At 39.3% G+C, this 12,310-nt stretch overlaps 2 protein-coding genes across 4 annotated transcripts; one reads left to right on the top strand and one right to left on the bottom strand.

Annotated features, from left to right (window-relative positions):
- Positions 1 to 2,655: 2,655 nt before the first annotated feature.
- Positions 2,656 to 7,504, top strand: LOC103945307 (probable inactive receptor-like protein kinase At3g56050). Its single transcript, XM_018647016.2, has 10 exons — positions 2,656 to 2,803; positions 2,942 to 3,097; positions 3,266 to 3,404; positions 4,389 to 4,460; positions 4,566 to 4,709; positions 4,806 to 4,940; positions 5,204 to 5,808; positions 5,977 to 6,167; positions 6,282 to 6,414; positions 6,717 to 7,504. The coding sequence occupies exons 2-10, from the start codon at positions 2,977 to 2,979 to the stop codon at positions 7,313 to 7,315; spliced, it is 2,139 nt and encodes a 712-aa protein (XP_018502532.2). The 5' UTR covers positions 2,656 to 2,803; positions 2,942 to 2,976; the 3' UTR covers positions 7,316 to 7,504.
- Positions 7,505 to 7,641: 137 nt separating this feature from the next.
- On the bottom strand, positions 7,642 to 12,310 carry LOC103945281 (ethylene-overproduction protein 1). Of its 3 annotated transcripts, none has more exons than XM_048569229.1 (5): positions 11,809 to 12,310; positions 9,712 to 11,693; positions 9,072 to 9,363; positions 8,613 to 8,922; positions 7,642 to 8,356 (listed from the first exon to the last, which is right to left on the bottom strand). In XM_048569229.1, exons 2-5 carry the CDS (start codon positions 11,673 to 11,675, stop codon positions 8,145 to 8,147), a joined length of 2,778 nt encoding a protein of 925 aa, XP_048425186.1. In that variant the 5' UTR covers positions 11,676 to 11,693; positions 11,809 to 12,310; the 3' UTR covers positions 7,642 to 8,144. The 3 variants fall into 3 exon arrangements, with proteins under 3 accessions (XP_048425186.1, XP_048425185.1, XP_009354109.2); XM_048569228.1 differs by having other exon boundaries at positions 9,712 to 11,696; positions 11,809 to 12,308; XM_009355834.2 differs by lacking the exon at positions 11,809 to 12,310 and having other exon boundaries at positions 9,712 to 11,702.

The raw sequence follows: 12,310 nt of genomic DNA, 5'->3' as shown, positions 1-12,310 counted from the left end.
CCAAGGAAGGAAACCCTATTTATCTAAGTTGTTCAAATAAGAGGCCAGGCCTTGCTGCACTTTTTTTTTTTTAAGTGTTGTGGACTGTGTCCAAATGGCTTGTATGCTCTATAAGTGTACATAAACCCAAGCTGAAAGTTTCAACTCTCTTATTAAACATTCATTAAGTATGTCAAATTAATTTCTGTATTTCAAATTTAAAGAATGAAACAGTCAGTCTCTCTCGAGAGTATCCGAGACTCGAGAGTGCGCAGACCTCAAACCTCGTTGACTTCTTTTCCAACAGAACAGAGATACACACTCAAAGAGGGTATGACCTAATGGGCCCCATTAAGGTCATTGTAACTTGCAGTTGCAGAAGATGTTGCTGGGCAAATAAGACTCTCTAACCCACCGAAACCTGAAGACTTGGAAGCCACTTCAGATCAGCAACTCAATTTTATAGAAAGATTATATTTCACTATCTTCTTTCCCCTACCTGTAAAAGATATGTTAATTACTGACCAAACACCATTATATCTGCTTGAGCTGTATAGTTTAACTCTTTTCACAATTTAGGGCATGCCTTATCTGTTATTTGTTACTAATGTCATTTTTCTTTCACAAAGGACCGATTCCAAGCCAACAAGGCTCCTTGCTTGGTGAGAGTCGAGAAGAAACGTGTAGTACGCAATCTTATCCCTTGGTTTGCGAAAAAGTTATTTTCACGACGCGAATCTTTAACCTTTTGGTCACAAAGAAGCAATATTTTCGTTACGTCAAGGCTCGCCCTCTAATGTATTTTTTCATGTTAATTTAAAAAATAATAGGTCCACATGAAGCACATCCAAGTAGGAATCAAGATATTGTTATTTTTGGAGAACAAAAATATTGTTTATTATTAATTAATATGATCATTTGGGGTCCACTTCACCAAAACTTGACAAATTGGTCTGCATCATTGTTTGTGGAGACAAAATAATACAACCATGATGAACTACTAATTAATTGTTAAATGGTTGTCTTGTGCAGGCCGGAACTGAAACTGGTTCATGGAATTTTTTTGGTCAACTAAACTGGTTCATGGAATTCGTGTGATGGAATGACTGGTTCAAGTTACAGATTCAAGACTTCTCCAAAAAAATAAAAAAGAAAAAAAAGCTGTAAAAGAGATTTTTGTTGTTCTCCGTCATGTAATGTTATTATTCTTTTAGGTTCTTAATGATTTACGTGTGATGGAATGACTAATTCCAGTTACAAATTCACAAGAGATTTTTTAGCATGCTCATATTATAACATGTGTTTTTATTTTTCATTAATGTAATATCAATTATATCGTCCATCTATTATAAGACATAAAAGAAAACATTACGGTGTCAAATATTTCTATTACATGTAAAATTTTCTCCAAATTCACCCCGCACCCAAATTATAATAAAATGCAGAAGAGCAAGTAATGTTTGCCTAACTCAACTGCACGATGGCATATGATCCATTTTAAGTTATAATTGTGGCAGTATGTATCTGGGGTATGAGTCCTGTGTACATAGTTCAATGAAAGTAAGCTTGAACTTTAACATAAAAAGAAATATGGCTCGAACTATGCAGAGAAGAAGAGACCAAAAGAAGGGAAATTACACAGAATGATCCCTATATTCCCAATAGAACTAAGAAAAAATGCAACAAAAACAAGCAAAAATGGACATGAGCATATTCAAGTAAATGCAGGTGGGTTCCTATGAAGTTATGACGATGCCAGTATCGCTAGCTACATTACCTTCTCTTTGTACCTTCTCCTTCTACCTTGACTCGTAAGCACTTTGGTTTAATAACCCAAGCCTTCTATCTTTTCCCCCCTCAAACGTATTAATTGTACTAAAGAAATACCACAATTGAAGTTTGTTAAGTCATCTAACTGTTATTACATAACAAAATGAAGAATTTGATTGAACATTGAGTTAACACACTTCTAATCAAATGACTAAATGACTTTCAATTTTCCAGTAAACAATTTTCAGTTTGGCTTTTTGCCAATTGTTCAAGGATGACTTCGAAGATGAATGATTTAGATTATTTTATAACAGTGCATAATGAAAAAGAGAATGACGATCACCAAATAAAGTCAAATCTACCTGATCTTAATTGCCATCATCTTATCTCCATTCTTTGACAAACATTTGGTTTTATTCTTCAAAATCATAATGTAGCTTAGATCAATTCAAATCACATGCATTAAAAACACGCGACTTATGCACCTGTTAATCTGATTAACTAGTAATTAACAACAACAACAACAACAACAACCAAATTTTATCTCATTAGTGAGTTCGGTGTATGAATCTTAGAACACCATTTCGCTCGGTTTTGTACTAAGTCTTCTAAACAGAGTGCTCCATGTCATTTATTATAGTCTCTTTCAAAGTCTTCATGGATCTTTCTCTACATTTATAGGTCTTTGGTTCGCCTGTTAATCTAATTAACTAGCAATTAAACTGATCAAAATTCCAAATCTTGATTAGTACTGTCATCATCCAAAAAGAAAATATCAAAACCAGAGGTCAATGATATTTCTAGGAAAAATGCTACAAACTGATCAAGTGGCAACCCTACAAAAGTAGGAAGGAAGAAAAGGAAAGCTCACCCAAGATAATCACGTGAGCGGCACGTGGCCACGATAGGACGGCGCTACATATAAATATGTCTTCGAGTTCGAGCCCAGTCGCTGGCTGCTAGCAACAAGACAAACAAGGCAACGTTGCTGGATTGCCGCGGAACCGAAACATTCAACATTCCGTCGTCTTTTCCCCAATATTTCGGTCCTTCGGTAAGTTTTCGGTCAAGCATTTAAAAAAATTGGAACTTTCCAAGTTGTAAGTAATTGCACGCGCTTTCTTCCACCTCTGTCCAACTTCTTTTGCAGTTCTGACTCAATATTTCTTCTCTCTCCGTGTAAATGTTGCAGCTTGGGTAATTTTTATTCTGTTGACGTGGGAATTAATGGATCAAAGGTGGAGAGTTTCTGGGTTTTCTCAGCACCGCCGGATTCCGGTGGTAGCGGTGGTGTTTCTTTTACTGTTTCAACAGAATCTAAGCCCGTGCTGGTCTCTTAACATTGAAGGTCTGTGAACTAGCAGTACTTGTTCGTTCTTCTGTATTTCCGTACAGTTTCCAATCAGCTGCTTAATGGGTTTTGGCTTTTTTGGTCAGCTGCTTAATGGTTATTGCTTTTTTGGTCAGCTGCTTAATGGGTTTTGGTTTCTGATAAATGGGTGGCGTTTGGATGCAGGTTTGGCGTTGTTGAGGTTCAGGGACAGGGTGGTGACAGACCCCTTTGGGGCTTTATCGAATTGGAACAACAACGGTGGAGAAGATGATCATTGTTCCTGGTTCGGGGTGGAGTGCTCGGATGGAAAAGTGGTCATCTTGTGAGTGGCATTTGCTGATAAATCTCTATTTTGTTTAAGTTATTATCTTTTGCTTCGGCATCTTGTTTTCGAGTAATTATTGTGTGGTATTGGAACACGGCTCAAATCATTTGAAGTTCTTCCATGCCAAAATAGGAAATGGTTTTTGTGAATTTGTTGAGTGTTATAGAGTAACAAAATTGTTTCTCATCCTGTGTTGTGAACAAGGTTCTAAAAAATGCTAAACGCTAGTCGGACGGCGAGCTAGAGCCTAGCGTCCAGGCGGGTGCTTAGGCAGATTTAAATAAATCTATTATATTTCGTGTAAATAAGAGTCTGTTTATACTTAAAATATATATAATTTCATTATAAACTACAAAATAGAATGACATATATATACATATATATATATTAGGAGATATTGGAACATAATGAAAACGTGGGAAACATGCATATAGTGTGTATTCATTTGAGTATTCAACAAGTCTCTTACAATTTATTGAAAAAAAAATAAAATACAAAATGAAAGTTATCTATTTTCTGTCTAAATGAGTCGCAACTTAGGCGGGTCTGGGCAGGCTAGGCAGGTGCTTGGGCAGTTTAGGCAGGAGCCACAGCAGGTCTAGACACCATTTCTTAATTTTCAAACGCTTAGGTATTAATCGGGACGGTAACCAAACAAGCTAGTGCCTCGACAGGGATTTTTAGAACAGTGGTTGTGAAGAAGTGTTTCTGCATTGATTATTAACATGATTTGAAGGAGGGGTTTCATATATCACTAAATAAATTTATTCTGCCAGTGTTCTAGCTTGAAGCTTCAAAGTGACTTGAAACGGCAATCCTTTAAAAAAGCACCGATGCTGAGATCTGCTAAAACAAAGTGTTGGGAAATCATAAATCTTTAAAGATTTATATCTGGCAATCATATGTGTTTGGAAACTCTTCCATCTACTATATTAATTCATGGTAATGTCAGCCTAATGTTACATTTGAAACAACTTGCAGGAATTTGAGAGATCTTTGTCTTGGAGGAACGTTGGCTCCTGATTTAGGGAAGCTGGCTTACATAAAATCTATGTAAGAATATTACTGGTTCCAAGTCCAACAAAAGGAATCCAGTGATTTTTTTTTTCAACCTTCTGCTTCAAGGCATTACTCTGAATCTGGTACTTCTTACTTCAGCATTTTACGCAATAATTCGTTTACTGGAAACATTCCGAGGGAGATCGCAGAGCTAATGAAGCTGGAGGTTTTGGACCTGGGATACAATAACTTTACTGGACCTTTCCCATCTGATTTCAGCAACAATCCGTCTCTTACTACTCTGTACGCACATCTTTTTCGAACTGTTCGGGATCACGAGTCTTATTCTCTAATGGCTTCCACAATTTCACTAAACTCATCTTGTGATTTTTATTGCAGTTTACTTGACCATAACAGATTTCTTGGTTCCATATCTTCTGAACTCCACCAATTGAAGATGCTTTTGGAATGTCAGGTAGATCAGGATCGACGCCTAACAGATGCCGCCTTCTGTACGAGCAGATCTATCAGCTGGTAGGAAGTTAAACTGATCTAATATTATGTCTTGGATTCGACATATAAACAGCCAGAGAATTTCAAACCTAATTTACTAAAAACTAGTTCATTTCTTCTCACAGTATTTCTAATAATTCCCTGGTTCTGTTGAGTTAGCTGAGACAAGTTCTTTATGTTTTGGCACTGTACAAATTTCTATGGGGAAGTATTACAAACAGTTTTGAACGTTGTAACATATGTTTCCTTCATTTAGTCTATGATGACCTTCTTTTTTTTGTTAGGAGCACTGCCAAACCTGAAGATGCAGCTCACCGTAGGCTGCAGCAGGTGGCAGATGACAAAGCACCGTCCAGATTCAGAAGGGCTAAAGAAAATGAACGCGGTTCATTACCAACTTCTGCTTCTTCATCTTCCTCACCACCGCTTCATCAGCCTTCTTTACCACCTTCACAGCCATTTTCAGTCTCATTGCCACCATCAACATTTTCATCTTCACTGTCATTAGATTCCCCTTTACCATCACCATCACCATCATCTTCTCCTTCTGCATCTCCCTCAAGTAGTTTTCCGGCTCCTTCACCCTCACCCTGGGTAGCGCCAACTCCCACCTCTCCAGTCCCAAGAAATCCACCAACTACTATTTTTCCAACACCAGGGTCCAGTCCAGCACCAATTCCTTCCCCTTCTTCAAGTCCAAGTCAAGTGGTTCAAAGCAATTCGAATTCAAGGCATCGTGTAGTTATTATATGCGCAGGCATTGTTACGGGTTGTTTATTGATATTCCTTTCGGTTGTTGGCATTATTGTCGCCAGAAGCAGTAAGGTTGTTACTGTCAAGCCCTGGGCCACTGGGTTAAGTGGGCAGTTGCAGAAAGCATTTGTAACAGGTGAGATTTGTGAGAGTACTCAGGCTCCTGCATACACAACCTTAAACACTTGTGCATGTATACATGTATGTATATATTCACATCTGATTCCCTTAGATTCAGGGTGGTCAAAATTCCAGTTAAATTCCATACATGTTTCAAATAATCAGCTTGTTGAACTGTGTTCAGGTGTACCAAAGCTGAACCGATCAGAACTTGAGGCAGCTTGTGAAGATTTCAGTAATGTAATTGGATCTCTCTCAGACGGCAACGTTTATAAAGGAACTCTTTCAAGTGGGGTAGAAATAGCTGTGACATCGATCACAACGGAATCTGCTGCAGGCTGGACTAAAAGTTTGGAGGCTCAGTTCAGAAAGAAGGTACATAGGAAACAATGTCTATGAAAGTCATTGCAATATTTAGTCCGAGAGTCCCTAATTGCCACATCTGTCACTGTCTATTCTCTATAAACATGTCTTTTTTTGCTTTTGCAGATAGAAACATTGTCCAAAGTAAACCACAAGAACTTTGTAAATCTTATCGGGTTTTGCAAAGAAGAGAAACCATTCACAAGAATAATGGTTTTTGAGTATGCTCCAAATGGAACGCTTTTTGAGCATCTACACAGTGAGTACTTTCTCTCTATGTTGTGAAGAGAATATTAATGAAGTCAATCTGTACTTCATATAGCATATTCGTAATCAAAAAGCATTTGCACAGAAGGCTTATGTGTGTTCGCGTGCTTGCACGCGTGATCATGTCCACCTCTGTCACATTCATACATACATGCATGTCAAGTAAATTCTACGAGTTTACAGAGAATTCTCACATTATTTCCAGGAAAAAAGTGAAACGTTCGAGTTAGTTTTAAGCGGTAATATACCTGCTGGTATGCACAGTTTTGATAGTATCGAATTTTTGTCTTGCAGTAAAAGAAGCAGAGCACTTGGACTGGGGAATGCGACTACGAATAGCCATGGGCATGGCATACTGTCTAGAGTACATGCACCAACTGAAACCACCTGTAGTTCAGAAGAACTTGCAATCATCCTCTGTATACCTGACCGAAGACTACGCAGCCAAAATATCCGATTTTACCTTCTTGAGTGGAGTGACAACAGCGAAGATGGGATCCGTTGACAAGAAGCTTCACGATTCCATGTCCACAGATCCAGAAAGCAATGTCTACAGCTTCGGGGTAGTATTGTTTGAAATGATCACCGGTAGGATTCCATACTCCGTGGAAAACGGTTCTCTTGAAGACTGGGCGTCACACTATCTGAAGGGAGATAAATCATTGAGAGAAATAGTGGATCCTACCCTAAACTCTTTCCAAGAAGAAGAGCTAAGCGAACTGTTTCGAGTGATAAAAGACTGCGTCCATCCTGACCGGAAACAAAGACCAACTATGACAGAGATCGCGGGTAGGTTAAAGGAAATCACAGCCATGGGGCCTGATGGAGCCACACCGAAACTATCACCTCTTTGGTGGGCAGAACTTGAAATTATGTCAACAGAAGGAAACTGATCGTGAAACTATTTGATTTTCTTGTCTATTTGTTTATTATTTTGTGTGATATCTAAGAAAGTTAGAGGAATGGTGTTGTAGATAACTGTCAAAAGTGAAAATTTTAAGCTTGTATACACGAAAATATACGTCTGAAATCAATAAAGTTTGACTTTCCGAGTGCTGAAAGCCTCCGTTTAACGTTCTCCATATTCCATGTTCAAGTTTCATCTTCGAGAGCCTGAAAATTACGGCAAACCTTTCGAGGGCAACCATCGTTTGCAGATTCTCTGCATGATCTTGACGGCGAAATTAAACAGAAACAAAATAAAAGAAAATCTGAAATATGTTTCAATAGTTGAGATGTATAGATGTCCTCACAATTTTGTTCATGTACAATGGGATTGTATAGGAGATCCATTTTCTCATCGATTGGCATCAAACAATTCTCAAGGTAATATGATCGAGAAATTTAAAAATTAAAATTTGAAAAAAAAAAAAGTGGGAAAATGGAATGCTAATCTTCAGCCTGTGCCCCTATGTGATTCTTTCTTGCATAACCATCTCCAACTAGAGCGGTCAACGAGGCTGCTTCCGGCTTGCAGTGCAAGTTAATCGCGATCTATTGACAATGCCATATATACAAAAACATTCCGTTTGTTGTCTATTTCCCTTGAACCATACCTTCTTGTGGATGGGCAGGTTTGCAGCTGAAGAGTCTTCGAGATCATTGTTTCTGGGAGACATTTTCGAACAATGAAGCCCCTGTAATATTCTCTCTTCAACACTAAAGATGAAGTCCCCCACACACTGGACTCGTGAGCAGCATATATACATGCTAATTATCATCTCAATCCCTTGCTCGATTATACAAATCGATAGTGTCTGTGTGGTTGGGGTCCATGCAGAGAGCAGCTTGACAATCTTGGAGAGCAGAGCTTAAATCACCAATTGACTCGTGAAATGCAGCTCGAAGATGAAGCATTTGCAAGTCAGGCTTGAAAGATATGGCCCTCGAAAGCTCTTCTATAGCTTCGGTCTCTCTTTGTTCATCCATCAACACTGTTGTCATGGGACTCCATACATTAGCACAATGTTTTCGGTTTCACAAGTACAAAAACTCTTCCTACTACTAATCAGAGACTATTAGCAAGCCTAAAACAAAAGAAAAGTTCGTGTACTTGGCAATGCGAGTGCTAAATGAGTGGTAGATGTGTGCGTTTTACAATAAGAAATTGGATTCTCAACCACTTCTTTGACAACAAAGTGCAGAAAATTGGGGAAATGAGAAATAAAATTAAGGGGTCAGAATGGTTACCTGCTGCCCTGTATCTGTACGGGTATGTCCTCAATGGGTCCAATTGTGATGCCATATTGAGATCATTCTTTGTCATCTTGGGATCACCGTACTCTGAACGTTTCTCGTATGCTGATGCATTACTTTGTGCCTTCTCTATGAGTTTGGTCATCTCATCATATGCAGCTTTTCGTTGATTCTTAAGATGATAAACACGCGCCAACCCTTGATGAGCTCTTGTATGCTTGATGTCAAGAGCACTCACATAGCAGTCCACAGCCTTGTCCAGCGTACCACAATCTACATATATACTCCCCAAGTTATTTAGTGCCTGAAAATTTTCAGAATAACTTGTCAAACAAGAATGTGAAGGTACAACGATAAAGAATGCACGCATAATAATTCTATCAGAATACTCTATTGAACAAGAATGTGAATGTACAATGATGAAGAATGTGAACATAACGAAACAATTCTCACTTGTCCTTTACGAAGACCATCTGAAGGACACTTGAGAGCTTCCTCCAGCAGTTGAATAACATGAGATGATGCTTCTGAGTCCAAGCTAGCATCTGCTAGTACATACGCTTTAAGGAAAAAAGCTTCAAATGATCTCTGAATGTGAATGGACTTTTCTGCCTTTGCGAGAGCTTCTTCACGATTTCCAGTGTCATATAAAATCCACCCTTCATAGACCAGCCTCTCATGCTCAGAGCCAGAGTTATTTCTTGCCATGCGCAAACTGCGCATTGCAGCCTTCTGACAATTTAACCTAATAAAGTTCGTAAGTCAGGAAGCTTACATCGGCGAAGTCAAAGTTCTACATTGCCAGCACATTTCCTTTATTATTGAACATTGATAAATCAGCATATAAATATCATTAATCCAACTACATTTTGATATGAAGTGATTCAAATGTGCGGTGGGTTTTATACTAAATAATAAGAAAAACTGCTAATTCTACAAATATCCAACATTTCAATCAAATTAGGCTAAAAAATAATTCAGATATCATGACTATGTGATGACATTTTATGAGTAAAAGATAACAGGAAGTATATTACACAAAGATTGTAGCTGGATAACACAGAAGACAATAGCTACGATCAGAAAAACAAACCGTAAAAGGAGTAAAGATTGCCGAAACTGCAGGAGGCTCTTTCGAGGGGTATGTCCCAACATCTGATGTATGATAGCCAGAGATCCAATGTCATCAACAGAAGACCATTGATCATATAGTTGCATCCAGCACTCAGCTTCACTCAATTGCTTAACCCGAAGGCTGAGAAGCCCCACCAAGTAATCCCCACTAACCTTTCCATGAAACATCATGTAATTGGGTTCCAAAGTTAATAAAACGCAAATGTCTCTGAGAGCACTTTCATAATCTTCAAGTGCAATGAAGAACCAAGCCCGCAATTCAATACAGTCGGGTGACAACTTAAACCTAACAGCTTTGTCAATCTCCAAAATGGCTGCTCTAATTTGCTTCTCCTCCAAATTTGCAACTGCTCTGTATTTATATGGAAATGAAAGAGTGGGATCTAATTCAGTTGCAGTGCTCAAATCCAAAATCTTTTCCTTACCGATGTTGTAGAGGGCTCGTTCCTGGTACATCCACCCTGCTGGTTTATACTCATTGATAATAGAGCTCATCAACGTATATGCCGAATACTGTTGCCCCTGTTTGTACTTCGTCCTTGCAACACCAGCCACTGAATAGACATGACCTGCCTTAGCTGCAGCCAGAAAGCGAAACTGAGCTTCCTTATACTCTCTTCTCTCAAGCAAAACACAACCCAATTGATGCAACACAAGCATCTTCTGCCACCTCTGCGTTACGCATTCTTCCAACCTCTCTAATAACATTACAGTTATGTTTGACACCATACTTTCCTCCATTGCCACATGGCTTAAGAAATAATACAATAAGAAACCATACCCTGCCATGGCTAATCTCTCCCTAACCTTGGAGCTACAAAGAAATTTCATCGCCTTTGAATTATGCAGAGAACTTGGGAGCTCTCTCAGCAGCACCTGCAAGCAGGCAGCTACAAGAAGATATGCCATCTCCTCCAAACCATACTCAATAAGAACCAATGCATCATCAATGTTGTCGACGGATGAAGCTAAATAAGCATCACAAGAAGACTTCATCTCCTCACAACAGAACCTATTTGCAAACGAAAGCAACTCCACAACAATCTCAGGACTAAACAAGTCTAACCTCCTAGTCCTACTATACACTCCCATAGCTCTCATTCCCTTCACAGATATACCATTTTCTGAAAAATCAATCCTACCCTTTTTCGATTCTTTAAAGGATCCATACAACATAGCTTCAAAAGGTCTAGAAAGCGACGCAATTTTACACCTTCTACAATTAATTTCTTCATCTCCTATACAAAATGAAACATCACTTTCCTCCTCATCTAAACCCACACACTCACTGCCCTTAAAAGCAGGCACACTAAAAGCTTTAGCAGTGTCTTTCCCACATTGGCAATGACCCGAAACCAAATTCGGATCAACCCCATTCACCAAAGCAACCTTAGGACACTCCATTACTTGCCCGCCACAATCCATGGCGGCCATCCCCACAAACTCATCCTGCCTCCTCTCGAACCTCAACCACGCCGAGAGCACAACCTTATCGTTCACATCAGCAGCATTCTGTCGAGCAGCTCTCAGAGACCGTCGAAGCAGCTTGGGATCACCAAGACCACTCAACAGAGAGTACTGCTCAACGCACAACAATGACCTTTCAGATTGAGAGGAACACCCTTCCAACCGGCGATACAAGTCGGCCAAGTTTTCGACGAAATCAGAGGGCTTGAGGTGGGGGTCTATGGAGGGCTCAAGGAGGTCAGTTGCTGGGACTCCACAGGGAAGCAGAAGAGCTTCAGCCCCAGAGCCCGAGCTCAAAGTTTTGGGCTTTGAGTTCGACCCAAATGACTTAATCAGACGGGAATTAAACTTAGCTCTCGAAACGCCGCCATGGGTTTTGCCATTGGAGGGTTCGGTGGGATTTACAGCGTGGACTTGTGTGCTTGTGAATCGGTCTAAAAGCTTCAGACCTCGCATATCTAAATGGCAGTAAATCTTCTGCATATATATATGAACAAAAACAAACAAACAGAGAATAAGACTTGTAAAGTTCTGAGCTTTTGCAAAAGCACCACAAACACAGAATAATGTCTGAGTTTTGAGTTTTTACCTCCGGGGAGAGAGAGCTGGTGAAGCAGGCTATAGGCCAATGTGGTGTTTGTTTCCCGAGAAAATAAATGGAAGAAAATGGCTTCTGCTTCTGGGTTTTCTCTTTTCTTTCATGGGTTTTACTCTCTATGCTCTCTCCCTCTCTCTAAAGACTCTGTCTTTCTCACTCTGCGCTCAAAGGGGTTTTGGTTAACTGGCAAGTTTATGTTGGTTTTTTTTTTTTTTGGACAAGTGCAAGTTTTTGTTGTTTAGATGGCGAACTCCAAAGCAAAGGATTTTTTTTCTGTATATCGGAGTCAGTTCAGCAGCACCCACCGTTGTCAACCACTACAAGGATGCCACATGGCGCTTCAAGTTGGGAAAATGAGCCTTTCCCAAGTGAAGTTGGTCAACTGGTTAATTTTCCATCTTAGCTTATCATAAGCTGGATTAATGATTAATTTACTACAAAATGTGGATTAAGGACAAATTGAATGTTAAGTAAAGGTCATTTGGCTCACCAA

The sequence above is a fragment of a genome, unplaced genomic scaffold (assembly GCF_019419815.1).
Source record: "Pyrus x bretschneideri cultivar Hongxiangsu unplaced genomic scaffold, Pyrus_bretschneideri_v1 Contig5, whole genome shotgun sequence".
Lineage (NCBI taxonomy): Eukaryota > Viridiplantae > Streptophyta > Magnoliopsida > Rosales > Rosaceae > Pyrus > Pyrus x bretschneideri.
The sequence above is the reverse complement of the archived record's forward strand: the minus strand, read 5'-3'. Positions and strand labels throughout refer to the sequence as shown.